The sequence below is a fragment of the Thrips palmi genome, unplaced genomic scaffold (genome assembly GCF_012932325.1).
Source record: "Thrips palmi isolate BJ-2018 unplaced genomic scaffold, TpBJ-2018v1 HiC_scaffold_17, whole genome shotgun sequence".
In the NCBI taxonomy this organism is placed as follows: domain Eukaryota; kingdom Metazoa; phylum Arthropoda; class Insecta; order Thysanoptera; family Thripidae; genus Thrips; species Thrips palmi.
The window spans coordinates 5,529,123-5,551,379 of record NW_023144626.1 but is presented as its reverse complement, the minus strand read 5'-3'; the positions used below and the strand labels follow the sequence as shown (position 1 = coordinate 5,551,379).

Here is a 22,257-nt window from a genome sequence, read left to right as displayed (position 1 = left end):
AAATCCCGAACCCAGGCAAGCTAGGCAGCCAACGCCCAGGCTACGCCCAGGCTACGGCCCGAGGGTACATTTCCCGCGACCTCTCGCCAAATCCTCGCCGGGCCGCATCCTGTGCCCCGCCCGCCCCGCCCCGTGCGTGGCCCGCGTGCCGACATGCGACCTGCACCTCCCCGGCTCCGTGCCCCGCCCCGCCCCGCCCCGCCCCGCCCCGCCCCACCCCCCCCCCCCGCCCCGCCCGCCCGACTCATAAAAGAATCAGACGGGGTGCCTTGACCCTCCGCCTTATTGCCCAACGTCTCCGTCAAGATTTTCCCCGCGCTAATCTGGCCGGGCCGGGTAGCTGGCTGCTGCACAGTGGGCCAGAAGACCGGTGAGGCGGCCAAAACTCTAGGCGCGTTTCGAGCTCCAGAGTCGCTAAATGAGACTCAAACCGGACGTGTGACCCCACCAATGGATTCCTCGTTCGGAGAGCAGTCCATTGATGGGGTTACACGTTCGGTTCGAATCTCATTTAGCGACTCTGGAGCTCAAAACGCGTCTAGAGTTTTGGCCGCCTCACCGGTCTTCTGGCCCACTGTGTGCTGGGGCGGACTGCACCGAGCGGACTGTACCCCGCACCGTGCTGGCCGGGACTGTACCGGACACCGCACGGTCGGCCGCTCTAAATATTGGACGCGTCGATGAGCGGGGCGGCCGAATCCACTCGATAATGCGTGCCCAAGGAGGCGGCCACGGCACGGCGCTACACCGCCAAGTTCCACCAATTCACCGCATGAAGCGAGCCAAACGAATACAGCCAAGTTTACAGTTTTTGAAACCGCGGTTCAATCCCCAGTGGACCCCCAATGGAATAAACTCTTGGTTCTGTTTGGACGCGTTTTTTCCCTCGCGAGTGCAAGCAGCACACGCTTGCCTGTGGTGTAGGCCCTCCTCGTTTTTAATTCTCGCTTCGCCATGCGCGCATGGGAAGGTAATCGAGTCAATGCGATGTCACACTCTCCCGCCCCGTGCGTGTGGCGCACTGCGGTGCATGCACGAAGACCGATATTGATCCAATTACCGATTTCGAGTCCGAGACCGTCTGGCCGGCCGGCCGGCGCGTCTTATGCAGACGGCGGTACACTGTTTTCCGCAGAGTCGATATTAATTGGGGGAGAAAACAACGAGGATCAAACAGGCGGCGCTGGTGCTGCACTGCCTCGTGGCCCGAGGGTCCAGACCGATGACAGTGGGGTGGGGGTGGGGGTGGGGGTGGGGGTGGGGGTGGGGGTTGCCCTCGTTCGCAGTGATAAAGCCGCCCACCTGCAGCCCGACTCGGCCCGACTGGCAGTCGCACTCTCGGCTCCTTGACTCTGATTGGACTGTGGCTGGAACGGGCCATGAAGCGCCTGATGGCCTTTCGCGAGGCCTCACTGCCAGGCACAAGGATTCTTTTTTCAATTTTTAAACTTTTTTGAGCAGCTTCTTTGAATTTTGACGCGTGGCTGTGTCCCAACAGGTGGCACTTCAGTATTGAATTGCAGACTGTATGGGCCAGAAATCACTGCCCTCTGACAGTGAGTCTTGAACGCCTCACTGCAAGTTTCTACGTAGTCGTACGTCGTTGCATTTTTGTACGTTGTTGCCCCCTTTCGGCTGCTTTCGGTGCGGTCCTTCCGCTTCCGGTTTCGTTTCTCCGGACTCCTTCCTTCCTTCCGGTGGCGTGCCGGCCCCTATTTACGCTGCACTGCGCTGACGGCCGCTCGGTTCATCTCCCCTTCGGAGTGGCGGCGCGCGGCACTGATATTCTCCAGGTGGTACGTGGCTGGAAGGGGAGGGGTGGGGGCAGGGGCAGAGCGATGGCGTTTACGTGTTGCGGAGCACGAAGGACCGTTGCTGCCGTCCCTCGGACTGCGGCCCGGGCGCTGGAGGCACGCCGGAGCCGCGCTGGAGGCTGGAAGCTCCAGGGACCGGCAGAGGAGCAGCGGACAAGACCATCCGCGACAACACGCCGACAGCGCCACGTAGCCAAGAAGACCGTTTTATTAAATCCCGGCCTTGCTTTCCAGGAATGAAAAGAGTTACTTTTCCGAAGAAAATAACGTTTCATTGTATTGTTTATATTTTCCAGCTCTGCGTTTTCCGCCCTTGAGCTGATAATTTTTACAGCCGCCGTATATGGCGCGCGATTATAATTTAAGTACGCCGCGACCTTTGCAACAGTGCAGCGGGCAGACCCAGACGAAGCAAGGGAAAACCGGGAGTGAGAGGCGGACTAGAATAAGGGAGTGTGTGACCCCACTGCGGCTACGACTACTTTCGCTGTCCCTTTTCCCTTTTCGCATCTGCATTATTCAGCAGCTATCCGCGATTGAAGGCGGCATGGTGTCCTGCAGGGCCTGGCCGGGCCTGGCCGGGCCTGGGAGGCCCGTGCTTACGCGTGCGTGCGGGCATGGTGCGGGTCTTGCGTGCCGACCCCGTTTCACTCCGCCGGCCCACGCAACGCACCAAATAAATAGTGCAACGACATTTGCCTTTTTTCCCTCCTGTCACCGGTGAGTTTCAGATCCCCCAATTTGTCAGGGAATAAGTGGCCGCCCTCGTAACGCGTTCCTGTTTTTGATTGATCCGCTTGTTATTGCAGCCCACGTGTTTTTTTTTAGTCGGATTCCTCCCTCCCTTTTCTTATTTTGTGGGTTTTAGGACGGGGTTGTTTCTTCGATAAACGGACAACGTGTTTTGTTTTTTCATTTATTTTTGTAAAAACAAAATGATTTTCATAATTTTTTAATACCGTACAATCACTTTCAAGCACAGCAGTCTCTCGCACATACATTTAGCATAAACTTTGAATACGCCTAAAGGGGTGAAAAAGATAATCAACAATGATAATACACAATTATATTTACAACAACCAAAGAGAGATATATACATAGAGTAAGAGAGTTGGTGGTTTTTTAGTATGCCACATGCATACATGACTACAGTTTGGTTGGAATCTTTGGCTTAAGTTTACAGCTTTTCCTTTTCTTGGAAAAAAGAAATAAAAAAGACCTATGTTTGAACTAAACTTAACATAAACATTGTGACTGTAAGGTAGATATAATGCATTGGTAAAATATTTAATCTTTATGAGACCTTTATTGTCCCCACAGAGCAGTTCAGTCTATGTCAATTTCGAGTTTCTAGCAAAACGCTACTCGCATATTGCAGGCCTACTTTTACGGAACGGCAAATGACTTAGATCGTACAGATGTTACTGACATGACTTGTGCTCTCAAAATTGACTTTCTATGCGCGATACACTGATCAAGAACATTTACCATACATAAAAAAAAATATCAGCGAGCCAAACAAAGAATGCATTCGAGTGAAACGCAATTGAAGTTTGTAGTCTATACATTTAAAAGCAAAGGAATTTAAAAAAAAGATAAATAAAAAAGAACACATTTGACACTTTGACATTAGTCACACAAAATCATTTAGTATGAAATAATAATAATTGTGTAACTGTGCTATCACAGCCGAGGTAAGAACTCAAATACTCATACACAAGAAAACACTTGTGCACTTGGGTATAATAACGACTACATGACGCGGTTGTACTTGTTGCCCAATAAAAGACGCTCTTTAACATAAAAACAAAAGGGAAAAAATACTCCTCCCAAAAAAGTAATTCTTCCAATAGTCACTAGGTACTAACATAGTTAATTGGCGCTCTTCTCTCCAGCCGGATCCAATCCACTCAGGCAACACACTGCGATCTTCCGTCGGCCGCACCTACGTCCGTTGCTCCGTTCACACACTCACACACTCGCTGACCCACACACACACACTCACACACACTCACCGACGCAAGCACACCCTCGCACAAGGCACTCACTTGATTCACCCCACGGCCACCGAAACGAAAAGGAACTAAATTACAATATGACTGGTTCTCAGTGGCCTCCTTCCTTCACTATCACTGTCACTATATCACTAGTTGACTGGAGTCTCGTCGCCGGTCGCTCCGTCTGGTCAGGTTTCTTGCAGAGCAAGGCGGAGCAAGGGGGCCCCCTGACCTTGGCACTCTGTGACAGCACTGCGGTGCTGAAGCCTGCTGCTGGCTCGTCCCGTCCACGTTCAAGCGAGCAGCCTGCGGACAGAGAACGGGAGTAGAGTCCAGCCCCAATGTGAATGTGACCGCCAATGTGAATGTGAGGGCTCGCTTACCCGGAGAGGATTGAGACGGCGAGGCAGGAGCAGAAGAGCCGGACGAGGGGGCGCTGGGCGAAGGCGGAATCTGCAACAGAATCGAAGGGAACGGCGTGAGAAGCGGCCAACTGGTCCTCCGCTCCACGCACGCGGCGCCACAAAAACAAAGAGGAGAAGGGGTCCCCGAGGAGCAGGAGGAGCTCAGTGGGGACAAGGTCATACCCCCTCTCGCTGGGGCTTGGGGCAAATAATTGATCCATCCTGCACTGGAAGAACGAGCGGAGCCCCGGCCGACGGAAGGTAAGTACGCCTGGCCTGTGGGGCCAAAGGTGCGACCTGGATCCGGGCCTGTGGGCGCACTGTGTGCACGGTGCACTGTGTGCACGCCCTGCCGCTTGATTTGTGGCGAGGCGTCGCTACCACTATCGACAGTGACGCCGCGGCCCCGCCCCGCCCGCCCCGACCCACCCCACCGCGCCCCCGCGGTGCCAAGAAGACCAAGCTATTTCCCCCGCATCCGGCAGGAGACGGAACACCTTGGATGTAGCTTGTAGTGGGAGGGGCGTGTCTGGCCCCGGGATATAAGTGGGTCTCGCGCCCTCCTTTTGCCGCCGCCTCCGCGCCCCTCCCTCCCCACCCTCCGCGCCACGGGGTGCACGATGAGGAAATGAGCGAGGCATTAGCGGCCAACACTGTGAACGGCCACGGCATCCTTGTCGCGCAACTGCAGTATCCTTGGCGGTGCACAGTGGGCCAGAAGACCGGTGGAGGCGGTCAAAACCCCGGACGCGTTTTGAGCTCCAGAGTCGCTAAACAGGACTCGAGCCGAACGTGTGACCCCACCAATGGATTGCTCTCCGAACAAGGAATCCATTGGTGGGGTCACACGTCCGGTTCGAGTCCCGTTTAGCGACTCTAGAGCTGAAAACGCGTCCAGAGTTTTGGCCGCCTGCACCGGTCCTCTGGCCCACTGTGCGGTGTTCGGCACGCCGACCTCGCCGTAAATGAGCCGAGGCCACAAAGACAGCACCAGCAATCAGCCCTACGGCCTCCACGGCATCCTTCGCCGCGGCCTCGGCGCCTCGGCCATCGCTTACATTTCATTAGCGTCGTTAGCACCAGTTCCAGGCGCCCAAATTCAATCCTTGTTGTGCCGGAAAGTTAACAAGTTGAGCAAATGGGGCTGCCTTTGCCTTGCCTGGCCGCGCCTGGCCGTGGCGTCATGGATCCGCGAGGCCAACTTTTTGGCGCCATTTCTCGGCCCGTTTGGCGGCGCTGATGATTCCCCGCGGGGTCGGTCCGCGCGGTGGCGCTGACAGAGCGGCGGTCGAACGGTCTCGAAGACTTTGCGGTGCAGGTGGCAACGCCGGTCGACGCCATTCATTGCTTTATCACCGCGGACGGAATGTCAGGCTATTCATTTCTATGATAATTTTTCCCGTTGAATAAACCATGCATTCGCCGGACGTTTCCCCGGCGGCGCGGCGCAGTTTCGCTGCGGGCCGCAAATTCTTGTCAAACCGCACGACACGCCCTATGTTTCCACTCCACTTCTGGTTCGCTGATTCCGCGATAGGGCATTACTATCGAAATTGGTGATCAAAGCTGTCCTTAGCGCGTTCCCCTCCCCATCTCCGAGGAAACTTTTCCGGGCAAATTATTGTTCCGTTCCTTGCCGCATGCTTACGCAGGGAGGCGAGGGCGTCGTTTAATGTGGCACCGGTAAGAGGATCACGCCCTGAAAAGGTCCGCCGCGCGATGTAGCGCCCCGGGCAGGGCCGGGCAGGGCCGGGCAGGGCCGGGCAGGGCACCCCACTGCTCAATTAGTACTCCCCGCGATTACTGCCCCACCGATTGCAAAATAAAGCCCGGATTACTGCCGCCGTACATTCATTTTCGACGGTCGCCAAAAAAAAGGTAAGCAAAAAACGGTGACGAAAAAACGGAAACAAGACGAGGACAGAGAAAAGGACAACGCTGTCAAAGGGCGCGCGTCGCTGCACGGCCGGACAAAGCAGTCCTCCCAGAGCTTCGCAGCGCTTCGCAGCGCTTCGCAGCCAAAGAGGACTTCAGGGATGCATTGTCGGCTTTGTTTTGCTTTCCATCCCCTCCTTTTTTTTTGGTACGACGTAAGGGCGCACACAGACGCACACACACGAACGCACGCACACACTCGCCACACAGCGGGGGTGCGTGTGGCGTGGCGTGCCTGACGAGGCAGCCTGGGGAATCGGATGTCACGAAATTCAGGGGACGCCCGCGCCCTCCCGTGCACACACACTCACACTCACTCTCTCTCTCTCTCTCTCTCTCTCTCTCTCTCTCTCTCTCTCTCTCTCTCTCTCACACACACACACACACACACACTCGCGCACTAAGTGGGGGCTGACTCGTGAAACGTGTTAGCTGGCCCGGAATGTCCATCACCTTGTGCATTTTATTAATCGCACGAGGGGTTTGATGTGTGCACACTGGACGCCCGCCCCCGTACACACCCACACAGAGACTGCCACCCCCCCCCCCTTCACAGACAGAGAACAAGCGGGCGAGTGACACTACTTCGTGTCATCATGACTCCCCCTTCCCTAACCCTTGGATCACACACGCGAACCCCCAATCATGCCCAAGGGGAAGAGAGAGAGGGAGAGTGGGCGAAGGACACACGAGGAGTCGAAATAAGAAGAGGTGTGAGTCGAACAGACGGTCCGATGAAGAGCTGTAAAAAGGGGCGCCTTGTCGAGACAAATTGGGGGCGTAAAAGGCGGCAGTAACGCGAGGCGTCTCGCTCGACTCACCTGCGGACTCGCTGCTGTAGGGGTAGTTGAGTTTGCCTGCAACAGAGACGGAGCGTCATGACTCGCTTCGCAGTGCAGTGACGCCACACAAGGCGCGGTGCTCACCGGGGTAGTAGACCAGGCTCTTGAGTCGCGTGTAGTTGGTGGAGGGGACGCGCAGCTCGCACGTCAGGATGGTCGGTGTGGCCAGCTCCTCCTGGTCCAGCACCTTGGTGGCCACGATGTCGTAGGCGCCGGAGCGCGCGTGCGTGTGCACGGACACGCCCGGCAGGACGGCGGAGCGGCGCGGACGCGTGCTGCAAAGGAAGCAGGCCGTCACACAGTGGCTGACAGTGGGCCAGAAGACCGGTGGAGGCGGTCGAAATCCCGGACGCGTTTTGAGCTCCATAGTCGCTACATGTGACCCGAACCGAACGTGTGACCCCACCAATGGATTGCTCTTCGAACGAGGAATCCATTGGTCGGGTCACACGTCCGGTTCGAGGCCTGTTCAGCGACTCTGGAGCTCAAAACGCGTCTAGAGTTTTGGCCGCCTCCGCCGGCCTTCATCGTCATGCACCAGGCCGTGTCCGACAACGAGCCCTTAGGGATGTAAGAGCAAGTAATATTACCGGTAAAGAATGGTAAATTACGGTAAAATACGGTATGTTACGCAGGCCCCGGTAAAATTGGTATTTTTAGTAATTTTGAAACTATTGTTAATTTTGAAAAAAGCGGTGTCAAATGTGTAGAAATCGTCGTTTGGGCTGACTTTGGGCAGCCACTGTGTCTGATCTAAGGCGGCTAATCGCTCTCCCTTAACGGGTGGGTGGTCTTTGGGCCTTCCTTTAGAACACCTTTGTTACGGAGTGCGATTAGCCGCCTTAGTTTGGGAGCGGTATTGCAGCAAAGTTTGTCGAAACAGTATCAAATGTGTAGAAATCGTCGTTTGGGCTGACTTTGGGCAGCCACTGTGTCTGATCTAAGGCGGCTAATCGCTCTCCCTTAACGGGTGGGTGGTCTTTGGGCCTTCCTTTAGAACACCTTTGTTACGGAGTGCGATTAGCCGCCTTAGTTTGGGAGCGGTATTGCAGCAAAGTTTGTCGAAACAGTATCAAATGTGTAGAAATCGTCGTTTGGGCTGACTTTGGGCAGCCACTGTGTCTGATCTAAGGCGGCTAATCGCTCTCCCTTAACGGGTGGGTGGTCTTTGGGCCTTTCTTTAGAACACCTTTGTTACGGAGTGCGATTAGCCGCCTTAGTTTGGGAGCGGTATTGCAGCAAAGTTTGTCGAAACGGCATAAAATGTGCAGAAATCGTCGTTTGGGCTGACTTTGGGCAGCCACTGCATCTGATCTAAGGCGGCTAATCGCTCTCCCCCAACGGGTGGCTGGTCTTTGGGCCTTTCTTTAGAACACCTTTGTTACGGAGTGCAATTAGCCGCCTTAGTTTGGGAGAGGTATTGCAGCAAAGTTCGTCAAAACGGTATCAAATGTGTAGAAATCGTCGTTTGGGCTGACTTTGGGCAGCCACTGCGTCTAATCTAAGGCGGCTAATCGCTCTCCTCCAACGGGTGGGTGGTCTTTGGGCCTTCCTTTAGAACACCTTTGCTGCGGAGTGTGATTAGCCGCCTTAGTTTTGAAGCTGTATCGCAGCAAAGTGGATCAAAACGATAAAATTTTACTTTACCCAAATATACCGTATAATACGGTAAAATACCGTATTTTACCGTTATTTACGTAACTTTGAATTTTACCGGTATTTTTACATCCCTACGAGCCCTGGGGCCAAGGCATTGTCGGAAAGGGGACAGCTGTTTTTGTAGCGCCGCGGTCCCCGGGCGCACAAAAAACACGCGAATGCATTAAAAGCATACATTGCGCCCCACTCCCGTTTTTATTTCGTGTGTGTTTGGCGTTCATTAACCTAATGGACCCGTGCATTATTACAGCGAGGCACTGCACACACATCGCAGCTACAGCGGAAAACGTCGGAATGTCGTTATCGGGTGGCTCACCCCGGAAGCACCAAGTACCTGTCCTCCTCGCCGCCGCGCAGTAGCGCCATCTTGGGCTCCGGGTAGACGCCGGCGGCGCGACACGTGATGTTGACGGCCTCCTCGTGGCCGGGCCGGCTCTGCGTCAACTCGAACTGCTTCTCGTAGGCTGGAACACCAAACAACAAGGGCTCGATTCAAATGCCGCCTCGTCACAGCGCGCCACCACCACGTCATTAGAAATTATGAGTTCATTATTGCGGGCTCACACGGCCAGCTGCTGGAGAGGGTGGGAAAGGGGGGGGGGGCGTCGCGACGCGGGCAGCAGTAATCGTGGCAATTGCACGGAAGACAGCGGGCTGAAGTAGCGCCAGCTCTTCCTTCATGGCCGGGGGAGCGTGAGAGAGAGCGCGCCCCCCGCCGGGCGGGGCGTGGCGTGGCGCGGCGCGGCGTGGCGCCCCAGCATCCCTCATGTCACTATTATTGGTGCCGTACTGCGCGGGCACGGTGGGCGTTATTAAAACGGAGAAGGCCCTGACGGCAACAGGACGTCCGCCAGGGCGGCGGGATGCCCGTCGGGATGCCCGTCGGACGTTGCGCGCGAAAAATACGGTGTAGGGCGCCGCTGTAATTGCTTGCGTACAGTTTCCCGTCACTTTTTCGAGAGGCGGCCCGGCCTCTTGAGCGCGGAGAGGCGCCCGTATTGCCGGCAGCGCCTGACTGGGCCACCCCTGGCCACCGCCCCGTCCACCCAGCAGCACCGAGAGTGCTTCTCCGTGCGACAGTGAGGCGGCGGGGCAGTGGAGGGGCCGGGGGTGGAAGTCGAAACAATGTGTGGCCGAAGCGCGGTCGAAGCGGCCGACACATTAACAGATTAGAGCAGCCGGCCCCCAGGACCGACTGCGGGGGCTCGCCGGGATATACGCAAAGCGGTCAACATAGACACGCCTCTGGCCCCCCGGACGCAGTACGTCGGCCGGGAGGGAGGGGGGGAGGGGGAAGGGGGACTCCAAGATCGCAGGTACACAGAGCAGGCCAAATAAAAAGTTCAACAAGTTTGGAAGCTAAAACAAAAGTTTTTAAAAGGCATCGAGGGAGCGAAGAAAAAGCCAGGGGCTGCCAACGCCAACTCCGCGTCCGGTCTGCAAAGCATTTTGCAGTGCACCGGATCCACGTCGTGCATCGGATCGACTTGGAACAGTGTGGTGCACTGAGGGCCATGTAATGAGACAGGATGGGCGCGTCATCCCAGTCTAGCCGCCACAACGCCAGACACTCCTGCAGACGACGCGACCGCACCGTGTCACTTCGGTGTCACTTCGGTGTCTCTTCGGTGTCTCTTCGGTGCCGCCGCGCCGCTCAGCTCGCGAACTCAAGCAACCGCGACGCGCCGCCGAAAGAGCGTCCTCTGCACCTCCCCGTCAGCCTCCCCTTCCTCCTCCCCGGGGAGGCAGTGGATGTTAACTCCGCTTCTCGCTTCAACGGCCCTCGCTGCGCCGCCGGGGCAGTCTCTCTGTCTCTCTCGCACCCAAGCGGCTTCTCGTGTAGGTGCGAGAGAGACAGCACGACGAGGGTGTGGCGAGGCACGACGGAAACTGACCGGAAGTGCCCCGGCAGCACGGATGTGCAATATCAGGCGCCGCGAGGTGCTGTGTGGTCAGCAGAATGAGGCAGAACCCATCAAACTCGGTATCGGGCGCCCCTGCTGTTTTGCCAGACACACTGCTTTTTTATCCAAGTTACCTCCCTCTCTTCTCCAGCAGCAGCGAGTGTGTGGGCTTGCATCGATATCGGAACCACATCGAGCGGGCTAATCCCGGCACGGCTGTGCACAGTGTGGCGGCCAGCTGTCGGCAGCGACGCACCTGCTGGGCCGTGCGGCCGTACGCTGTGGTAGTGCATTGCACGGTCAACCAGCGCCCCTATAATCTGGCAGCCCCGATGGAAGGGGCAGGGCGCAGCGGGCAGCCTTGGCAGCCCCGTCCAGTGTAGCACGTCCGAGCCATCAGTCTGCGGGGCTGCCATGGCCTGCCACGGCCTGGGTCGAGTCGAGGAGGCGTCTGAGGTGGGGCAGTAGCTTTGAGAAGGGGCACGTGTGGGGAGAGAGAGAGAGAGAGAGAGAGAGAGAGAGAGAGAGAGAGAGAGAGAGAGAGAGAGAGAGAGAGAGAGAGAGAGAGAGAGAGAGAGAGAGAGAGAGAGAGAGAGAGAGCGCAAGAGTGCGCGCACGCGTGTGTGTGTGTGGGCGAGCGCCATGGAGAATCGCGACCACTACTCTTTTCCGGCGCGGCGTTCCCTGTTCCCGCGCGCCTCACCTCTCTCTCTCCCTCTCTTCCACTCTCTCTCTCGCTCCGCGCCCGGCAGCATCTATAATACAGGAGTTTCAGCACGGGTCAGAGGGATTGGTCAGTGATTTATTCATTTTCGACCTTCTGCGGTGTCGTGATCCGGCTGGAAGGTCACGATGGGTCAGCCGGCCAGAACGCGCGGTGCAAGCGCCGACAGCCGTGCACGGATTTACCGGACTCGGTTGGGATGAGAGGAAAAATAGAAATGCGACATGGAAAAACATCAGGACATCTTTTTCTGTCGAACAACAACCTTGATATTTTCTTTTTAGAATAATGAGTTGGTTTTGAAATAGAGCCCTCACTTGCGATACAGGACCCCACTTGTTGGGGGACGAAATTCGATGCACCGTGGAATCGATACTAACAGGAAAATGTAGCCCAACCTGGCTTGCTGGGTGTTTTCCTTTACTGTTATTCAACGAATGTGACATCACATTCGTTAGAATGTGAATGTTGTCACGTTCGTTTGAGTGTGATGTCACATTCGTTTGAACGTGACTCGGCCATCATGCGGCCGTCTGATGCGGGTGTCACATTCGTTTAAGTGTGGATCAACATTCAAACGAATGTGACATCACATTCAAACGAACGTGACAAAATTCACATTCTAACGAATGTGACGTCACGTTCGTTGAAGAACAGTGTTGTTGGTCGCCAGGAAGACGCGGACGCCTAGCCGGCAAAGTGGCGGTGGCGGCATGAACCGCTCGCACAAACTTTGCACTAAGGCAGGCTTCCGTTCAGCGCCCGCTTCGCCTGCTTCCCGCCCAAATGGGGTTCATCACTATTATCGCTTAGGGCCCATCGGGGCGCCGGATAAAAACTTCCATCATCAAAATGTAGTTGGATTTTATTGCCGAATCATAAGTGTTTGCAAAAATGTAACGAGCAAAGTTTGCGTCGGAAGGGAGCTGCGCTGGCAGAGCTATAGTCTTGCGTGCACACATCGCGGGGCCGGGCCGAGCGGGGCCAAGCCGGGCAGCGAGACGGGACGGGGTTGTAGTTTTTCTTCTCCTCCGCCTCCCTTGCAGCCATTTCCTCGTCCCTCAGATTCCGGAGCCAAACAACAACAGCGGGCCGGCCGGGGTGAGGGCGACGTCGAGCGGTCGGGCGGTTTCCATCAAACTTCTCGCGGAAAATTTAACGCCGAGCCGGAGCGGCGGGGCGGGGCGGGGCGGGGCGACCCCCTCATCTCGCCGGCTCGTCCTCGTCAACTAGCATGCAGACCGGCGAGCCGTACGCGCGCGCGATTTCGGCCCCCTTTTTCAATCATTTTTGACGGGGCCGGGAGGCAGCCGCGCGTCGCTGGGCTTCGCCTCCGCCAACTTGGAGGAGCGGGGCGCGGGGCCCTGCTTCCGTCATCGAGCCCGGAGCCCCCCGGAGCCCCGAGCGCTGGGCGCCTCGCCCGGCCTCGCCCGGCCTCGCCACAGCGCCATCCGGACAGATTGCAGCCTCCCCGCTCCGAGCTGGCGTGCTGGCGTCGCCTGGCCTCGCTGCCGATGGTCGTCTCCACGGACGGACGCGCCTCGGGATTTGCGGTGCTGACCGCCTCCGAGCTCGCCCTGGGCCTGGACCTCGGCGCCAACGCCAACACCACGCCGCCCCGGCCGGCATATTCACCCGGGACAATCACCAGCGCGCACGCGGTGCGGCGTGGTACTGGTACCACGCCCCATCACCAAACGCACCACTGGCTGCAGGACGTCCGGAGCGGCTATCGCTGGCAAGCGGCGAGCCCGCAGGGGAGGGTCCGACGGGGACCCCCACCCCCTCCCCCTTTCCGGACCGGCCGGACGGGCATGCAGGCCGCGCTGTGGGTTTGCCGCTGGCTGATGGACGCACAAAAAAGCCTGACACAAATTTGGCGTGTGGACGCGGCGGCAAGGGCACGCCTGGAGCGGCCTGGAGCGGCCTGGAGCGGCCTGGAGCGGCCTGGAGCGCCGACGAGGGGTGTCACACGAAAACTAGAAGCATCCGTTGAATGCCCAGCTTCCAATGGCTCTCCATCAATCACAATCTATTGCAAACGCTTTGACGCACACGCGTGTGTGAGTACGTGTGTGTGTGTGTGTGTGTGTGTGTGCGCGCGCGCGCGCGTGCGTGTGAGGGGAGGGGGACTCTTCACAGAGCTGGCCAGGGTTCAATTCCTCCCACCGGCGCAGGGGGCAGAGAATCGCACGATCGCAAAAACACAAACACACACCCACACACCAGCACTAAACGGGTGCACACACACACTCACGCATCTCTAGACTCTCCCCGCCCCAAAGTGAATTATGCATGAGTTGGTCGTGCAAACATGCAGGTGGCGCTATGTGAGCGCGGAATGAACTAAGGTAGTCTTATCTGGGCGGCGGCTCTTCTTTTTAATAAACTCATTTGCATGTAGGCGCACTATCCGCAGCAGAGTGGACTGCGAATACGCCGTGAGGGCGGTGCGGCAGCGCGGTGCGGGCCCTCTGTGCCCTCTGTGTGCAGCGCAGCACAACAACGACCACCCTCCTTTTTCTGCCTGTCAACGCCCCTCACCGCCACGGCGCGCCGCCCGCGGCGAGGCTGCCCTCGCTGTGGATGCAGTTAACGGGGCCATTAACCAGGGATGCGCAGTAGCACGCAGTGGCACGCGGCAGCACGCAGTAGTTACGCAGTCGCCAGGTGTGCCAGTGGCGCTTCGCGGGGGCGTGTCGCATCTACCTCAATAATATGCCCGAGCCCTGCCATGCCGCCGGGCCCCGCCGATGTGGGAGCAACAGGGCACTCGCAGGGCACACCACTCCGAGACGGCGAAAGTGGCTGGCGGAATGTTACCCCCAGGTGGAGGGTGCCGAATTTCAACCCTTAGAGAGTACGAGGATGTTGTGCGCGATATTGAGCACCAAAATGGTACCCTCAGATGGAACGTACTAAAATGGCACGTCCAGAAAGTGGGTAGCAAAAGGGCACCCCTAGGTAGCGAGTATCAATATAGTACCCTCAGAAATGTTACCACCTGATGTACCAAAATACTGTCCCCAGATAGAGGGTCCCAAAATGTTAACCCCTCGTAGTGGGTACCGAAATGTTACCCCGGATAGTGGGTACACGCCGCCCGCAGGGTGGTTAACGCACGCCTTCCGATGCAGACCTGCAACGCTTTGAACCCGGCCGGGCTGCCGGCACGCTGCCAGCATGCTGCCAGCAGCCACAGCGACGCCCTGGGGGAGCGCGTCACTGCGGCCCGGGCTCGGCTCCGCCTGCGACGCGCCGGCCTTGGGCGCCTTGGGCTCGGCTCGGACGCGCCACTCGTGGAAACGACACTAGCCCGGTTTACTGCTAAGCCTTCTTAGCGATGATGAAGCCCCGGCCCAGATAAGGGGCACCATCACGCCCCGAACTACACGCAGGATAGGCACCGCCCGCACCGCCACGCCCCAATTATTTCCGAATTTTACATCCCCCACTCCACTGCGATGTGAGCGGAGGGGCTCAAAGTGGCTAGCAAAATTCTGACTTTTGGCCGCACCAACTACATCAGTTCAGAGCCGCATAGTTTTCAACAAAACTCCACAAGGAGGGGGAGGTGTTTTAAATTCATTTCAAGACAATCATTATTAAAAAAAGAGATGGTTTTTCTGACTTGACGTAACTTTCAAAAACAAATTTTAAAAGCATTAAAAAATCTATTTTTCTAAAAAAAAAAAAAACTGGACAGAAACTGTTTTTTTTCTTGGTCCAAACGAGAGCGCAAAGTCCGTGTTTCCAAATGGCGGCCCTCTGTCGTCGCCGCGGCCTTCCTTCTCCTCCTCTGCGGGCCGCAGCACGCCGCAGCACGCCGCAGCCTCCACGCCGCAGCGGTTCGCTTCCGCCTCGCCGCGCGCCGCGTCATCCGGAAATGGGCCCCGAGCTTGCTCCGAGCCGCGCGCGCAAACCTGGTTATTTAAACGGACGCGCCGAAATGGGCCACGCCGCGCTCGCCGCGCTCGGCGCCGTGACGAGGGAACTAGCGACGGCCCCCTCCCTCCATTCCGCTACCGCTTGACCGGCCTCGCTTATTGGTCGGCTCTTTGGAAAGGAGGCGAAATTGGTCCGGAGAGATTGTAGCGGCCGGCCCCGCCACGCCCCGCCACGCCCCGCCACGCCCCGCCACGCCCCGCCACGCCCCGCCACGCCCCGCCACGCCCCGCCACGCCCCGCCAGCCCTACGGCAGCCCCACGGCCGAACTGGCCTTCCCTCCTTGTTTACCGCCCCGAACGCTGCGGGCCCCTTCGGCCTGTTGGCCAGCCCCGCCAGCCCACCGCCGGCCAGCCTATCTGCGCGCCACCACGCCTCCAAATAAGGCCCCTCGTTCACGAAACACGTAACTCTGTTTTTAAATTTATTTTTTACCTCGCCGCCAGGTTGGCAGCAGCGACACTCCCGCCACGCGCAGAGTAGTGTGTTCTATCTGGGTTAGGTTAGACAGTCGCAGGTTTACCAACGTGCCGGATTATTACACCGCACAGCCTGCACTCAAACACACGGGCCAAGTTTGGGCAACTAGTTGACGGGGTCGAAGAGCGCTCGCGGGTAACGCCACGCCACCAGAAGGCAAACAGTGCCGCACGCCGCGCCGCGCACGCGTGGTGGGGACGCGATGTGGTGTCAAAGGACGTGCTGCCAACTTAACAGGTATGCTAATGTCAGCGGGCTGTATCTCGTGGAGCGTTCGGCGTCAAAGTGAGGATATCGAATTCATAGAAATTTAAGTGCACCGCCGTCCCGTGACGCTGGGATAAGATAACCCGAAGCTGGGATTTATTTTTTTGTTGGCAGTGTTGTTTGGCAGTGCCGTACTCACAATAGACAACCATCTTCTTGGTCATGAAGTCCTCGTCGTCGAAGGTGGACACGAGACACTTCCACTCGCCGGACAGCTCGGTGGTGGGGTTCCGGATGTAGAGCGCGCGGTGCCGCGACGCGTTCAGCTTGGAGGCCTGGTAGGAGAGGTCCAGGCGGCCCTTGAGCAGGCCCAGGTCCTGCGGCCGGTTGGGCGGGATCCACTGGTAGACGGGCGCGGGCCCGTCGTTGAAGAACCACTTGACCACCAGGCCGGAGGCGTTGATGCTCTCCCGCGGCCCCAGCTGGTACTCGCAGTCCAGCACGGCGGCGTGCGACCCGTTGGCGACGTACTGCGGCACGCGTAGGTGGGTGATCTGCACCGGGCACGCGCCTGCAACAGAGAGAGACAGACATCACCTTCGCGTCACTTTGATGGGCCGCGAATGGCGGTGCGAGTTGTCAACCAACTTTTCGCATGAGCAAAAGTCCCGGGGCACCTCGACCTTCTCCCAGCCCCGCGCGGAAAGTTAGGCTTGTTTGAGTGTGTGCGTACAGTGTGGCGCCCGCGTGTGTGTGAGAGCAGTGTCTGTGTGAAGGTGTGGGTGTAGGTGGCGAGCCTACAAAAGTAGTCTATCTTTTCCCCGCAGCCGCGACCCTCCACTGTATGACGCCCTGCTGTGTGATAGAGATGTGACACGAAGCCGCTCTTCAACGCCCCCCACCCCCCACCCTTCCCAGCGCAGCGGGAGGGGAGGGGGGACAAAGGCTGATGGATCGTGGAGCGACGTGTGTGAGGCTAACCATATCAATCACTGTGTCAGGCGACCTGCACCCCTGGAACAGGCGCAGACTGCGCAGGCTGCGCTGGCACCGCGTTGTCACACCCTGCTCTTTCCAACTCTCCTTTTCAAACTTGCGCGCCGCTGCGGTGCTTGCGGTGCGCTGTGGTGGCGGCTGCCGGGCGCGGAGCGCGGAGCGCGGACAAGAGATACCCCTGGCGACGCGTGGCCCCGACGATGCGAGTTTTGTTTATGTTTGTACACGGCTTCATCAAGGCTGCGCTTGCTTTCATTTCTTTATTTCTCTGCAGAGAGCACGCCAAAGGAGGAGGAGGAGGAGGAGGAAGAGGAGGAGGAGGAGGAGGAGAAGGAGAAGAAGAAGAAGAAGGAAGTCGTACGTCGACCTGAATAGTGACGTGTGAAAACGACATTACGCGGCCGATTCTGGCCGGCTTAGTTAACCATGCAGCCAATGGCACACACACACACACACACACACACACACACACACACACACACACACACACACACACACACACACACACACACGCAGGCGCGCGTAGTCCCCTCAGCCGCGCCTTGACTGAATTTCAAAATCCGTGGCAATGCCAGGCATTGGCAGGGCATGGCGGAAGCCCGCTCGGCACTTGTTGTGGCCGTGCCATGCCGCGGCCCCACCGCGCTGACCATCACCAGAAAAGCCTGGGCCTGGGGGCGATACGCATGCAAATCGAGTGGCACTCAGCTTGTGTGTGTGTGTGTGTGTGTGTGAGTGTGTGCGTGTGGCGTGTGTGTTGGTGCGTTCTGCAGTCTAGTGCACCAGCACAGTGCCGTGTGCGCCGGCTCTCAGAGTGATAGGGACGAACCTCGTAAAAAGCGGATGGATTGAAGTAGGTACGGCGGGGTGCGGTGTGGCGGTGGCGGGCCGGGGCGGCTCTCCCCTGCGGGCACCACGACGACGGCCACGACGATGACGACGTGGACCTCATCGGTAGATTGCCGGCAATAAAGGCAACCTTATCGAGAAACTTGACCGAAATATTGCACTTTCTTTCCGGGGTAAGGGGGCGGTTGTGTTATTGCCTTAAAGGTTAAAGGTTCGCTGTGACATTGATGAGAAAGATCTGACACAACGTTCGGAGGATTGGGCCCGAAGTTAAGGCCCGACAATGATGGGCTACTGCACCGTAGAGCCACGTGCGTCACAAGTGCACCGTAATCAGGCTGCGAGATGGCCACCACACTGCATAATGCACCAGACCGCGGCCAGAGAGGTGGCAGGGTGACAGCTGACGTCATCACCGTGCCCTCGCCTCGACTCGAGCAGCTCGGCAGCCCGTTCCGGTTGACACATCCCGGCCGTCTACACTGGCGCGTACACTGGCGGATGGTCGATGAGTCCAAAACCATCCGCCATCTATGAAACACGGCGCTTTGAGTGTAGTGTAACCGTCTTATGGCACCTGCTTGTTGAATACGCTCGGCCGCTTCCAATGAACGCGCCTCATATTTCCGCCTTTCCCGGCTCTTCCAGGTTGCCGGGCAGGGAATTGAAGGGGGGGGGAGCCAATATGGAATCAGCCAGGCGGTCGGGTGCACAGGTAATGAACGAGCCATCGTCGTCAAGAGGGGCAAAAAACTGAGAGAAAAAAGGTAAGACCAACGCGGCCGGAAAAAACAGAAGGGAAAAGAAAAACAAGACGATTTGGCTCTCTCATTTTACCTCGTACAGTATAGAGCTTCCAGGGATCGGAATGAATGGGAGGGAAAGGGCGGTGATCCGAGAGAGGGGCCAAGATGGCGGCAGGGGGAGGAGGGGGGAGGGGGGAGGGGAAGGGGGCAGTTTAGGGCAATCCGCTTACCTCTCCTGCAGGCGCTTCGAAGCGCCGCTGTCGTCGCTCTGTCTCCCTCGCCCCTCACGGGGCTACCCGTGCGGGTGGGAGCGAGACAGAGCGACGAACGCCCAGGCCTGGCGCCTGGCCGGCCGCCACACGCGGCGACGTCACGCGGTCGTGAATAAAAAGACTGTCACGGGCGTGTCCCGCACGCGGACGCATTTACATTCCGTCTGAATTTTTATAAATATATTTATGGAGCGATGACAAGAGCGATGGAGGAGAAGTGAAACGTGGCGAGTGTGTGCGTCGGTGAGTCTGTGTGTGTGCGTGTGTGTATTTTCAGAGGTGTGTGTGTGTGTGTGTGTGTGTTATCGCGCAGCGCATTTTCACCGGCAATGCGTGTGGGTGGCCACTGCCCATTGCTCACGGCGTGGCATTCTAAAGGGAATACGTAATTTCTGGGAAGGAATATACAAACAAACAAAAAAACGAAACAAAACAAAATAAAACAAAAGAAACGATTCGAAACTTAAAGCCACCTTTTAAGCAGCCGCGGGGTCACCAAAGCCATAAAAGGGTTAATCTTGTCCTTTTCGCTCCCCGAGTCCCCGAGTCTTCCCGTCTCGGACAGCGACTGGGCAGACTTGAGGCCGATCCACGCGCCGCGGGGCACACGACACGGCACGCGGTACTCGGGGGGCCACCCTGCCCTGCCGTGCCCTGGCCTGCCCTGACCGGGGAAACAAGTTGTTACACTTCGTTAAAAAGGAAAGAGGGCGAGTTGAGGAGTCTCGGCTTGGCGGGGCGTGGCGGGGCGTGGCGTCACGGAGCGGGGGTGTGGCAGGCCTCCCCGGTCCCCCGCCTCCTCACTTTTATGTGTGACATAAAGAGAAAAGTTGAAAATGACGGGAAGTGTGTTACAAGAAGTGGTAGCTGGCTGCTGCTGGAGGGTGAGCCGGTGGGCCAGCGCGGCCGACGCACCAAAGGACTAACTTTTGGCTCTCGCGCCCCGCCGGGCTGCCAGCCTCGCCAGCCCCGCCTGCCTGCCAGCCCCGGCAGGCCGCCATGGCCGTCGAGTCCGCGCGGCCAGAGCAAAGAGCGGAGTCCTTTTTTCCAATTTTCGGCGCGCAGCGACAACTCGCCTGCAGTCCGTCGTCCGGCTCAAATATTTACAACTGTCAGTCGGCGAACGCCGCGCCGTCACTCTTCTACGCCATTTTAATTTATGTAGCGAACAACTTTTCGGACAGGGCGAATGCCTTTATTTTTCGGCGTCTGTTTACCCACGGCAGGCAGGCAGGCAGGCAGGCAGGCAGGCAGGCAGGCAGGCAGGCAGGCAGGCAGGCTGACACGAGGCCCGGCCTCCCTATCGATACAATTTCCGCTTTTTTCTACGCCCCTTAATTTCCTCCGCTTTTCCGCCCCCCCTTTTTTTTTCACGCGGTCTTACAGTGCAGCGGATCAACAGTGCAGCGGGTAGTGGTGTCGCGCGGTAATCTGATCTGAAAAGGGGGGGGGGAGGCGGTCGTCGCCAGGGTCACCCGAGGCATATCCCTTCCTAGTCGGGAGGGGCGCCGCCGTTAAGGGTTGTTTGAGTAGGGCGGCCCCGCCCCGCCCCACCCCGCCCCGCCCCGCCACTCAGCCGCACGTGGAAAGGGGGCGGCAGAGAGGTGGAAATCGTTGTTTGCAGCCGTCGGCAGCCACGGCGTCGCGACCAGCGCCCGCCCCAAATTTGGACGAGTCAAACGCGGGAGTGGTTGCACTAGGGCTGTGCAAATGGCCCAATGGCGCGTCGAGGGCGCGGAATTTTAATTTGAGCCGCGCAGAGTGACTGACTGCGCCCCGCCAGAGAGGCCCGCGCGGTACAGTCTCCGTCGAGAGCGCCCGACGAGCAGCGGGTAGGCCAGCCCGCCGGACTCGGCGGCGCGGCGGGTTGCCGACGTCGCCGTCGTAAGGGGCCGTGCCGCCGCGCCGCCGCGCCGCCGCGCCGCAACGAACCGGGGCGGCAGTTGGGCTGACAGTTGGACTGACTCGACTTGAAATAGCTTGAGCCGCAAATGATGGCATTCCCCGGCACTTCCGGCCAGACCGCTGATTTATCCTAATTTCGCCAGAGGCCGCGTCTCGCGTCGCCGCCGAGGCTGGAGGCGTTGGAGCCGCCCGTGCGAAAGTAAACTCCACCCACGCGTGCGATCTTTCATTCCTGGTGTAGAGGCTATTTGGCGGCCAGCCGGACTGGGAGCGCGGCCAGCCCGCCCCAGCCCGCCAGTCGCGATGGCGAGGACGAGGACGACGGCCAGGACCTCCTTGGAAGGGTGGACCGCAAAGGGATGGGTGCCCCGGCACGGCCGGGCCAACGGGGCCGGGTTTTTCCCAATTTTCCCGCCAGGGGCCCGCGTCTCGCCCTCGCCCCCCGAGGCTAGTATTCTTAAGCCCACTCCGCCCGTATGGGGAAATTTAAAACTTTCCCCCCAAACGCGTTGGGGATCTTTCATTCCTGGAATTGCTGTTTTGGGGCGGCCACCTGGAACTGGGTTCCCGCGGCCTCCCCGCCCCAGCCCGCCCAGTCTCATCCCCCGAGGAAGGGGAGGGACCCAACGATTTCCTCTGGGACCGCAACGGGGTACGGGGTCCGAGTTGATCAAAGTGGGGGAATTCGGAATTTGCGATTTTCACTTTGCGACCAGGTGTCCCTGTTGCCGCTAGGCCCCCCTCGACGCCCTAGTATTCTTAAGACCCTACTCTTTCATGCCCTGTATCGGGAAGACGTTGACCACAACGATATAGCCTTTGACCGCAACGATTTCGGGACCAAAGTTGGTCAAAACGTGGTCGAATCTCGGAAATTTGCTGATTTTGGGCGGCCACTGTGTCCAATCTAGTTGCCGCAAAAAGCCTCCCTCGACGCCCTAGTATTCTTAAGACCCTACTCTGTCATGCCCTGTATCGGGAAGGCTATTGACCGCAACTAGTTTGGGAGCGGTAGCCTCACAAAGTTGGTCATGAAGGGTAAAAACAATGATGATCGGGGGCCTTTTGGGGGCCAGTCCGAGCCTGCCACCACGACGACGACCACCAAGACGACGACCACCACGACGACGGGAAGTCGATCCCGACAATGACAGTCGCAGACGTGGCGGCCGAGGCGGCGGCGAGACGCACCGGAAGTATAAAATTTAATACAGGCCTCGGCGCGGTGCGGCGCGGTGCGGCACTTGAGTCCCGCCTTGCCTCGGAACGACGGAACGACGGTGGCACTACACTGCGATGAGGACGCAACGCCCGGAGTAGAGGGGGATCCGCAGCGCCAACCCCCCAGCGCGGCGCGCACGGCAAAAACAACCCAAAAATTACACAAGTTGGTCCTAATTTCAAGTTATGTCGTAGGAGGGCGGCCGGCCGGAACCGGCCAAACTAAAACTACATAAATATCCTTCGAGGCTGCGCTGGGCTGCGCTGGGATGGCGCGCCGCGAAGTTGCACGAAGAGCCCCGCCACTGTTATTGTTCCATTTGGGGCGGAAATACTCCTCCCTCCGCGACGCGACG

At 58.3% G+C, this 22,257-nt stretch overlaps 1 protein-coding gene across 1 annotated transcript in view; it reads right to left on the bottom strand.

The window, feature by feature from the left end:
- Positions 1–2,713: 2,713 nt before the first annotated feature.
- The window catches only part of LOC117643796, a 56,908-nt gene continuing 37,364 nt past the window's right edge, over positions 2,714–22,257 (bottom strand). Inside the window, exons 2-7 of the mRNA XM_034382893.1 lie at positions 16,112–16,483; positions 8,986–9,115; positions 7,077–7,267; positions 6,972–7,007; positions 4,195–4,264; positions 2,714–4,117 (exon numbers count right to left, since the gene is read on the bottom strand). Coding sequence (XP_034238784.1) covers positions 4,105–4,117; positions 4,195–4,264; positions 6,972–7,007; positions 7,077–7,267; positions 8,986–9,115; positions 16,112–16,483 — 812 coding nt within the window. The 3' untranslated portion in view covers positions 2,714–4,104. The remainder of the gene's footprint in view (positions 4,118–4,194; positions 4,265–6,971; positions 7,008–7,076; positions 7,268–8,985; positions 9,116–16,111; positions 16,484–22,257) is intronic.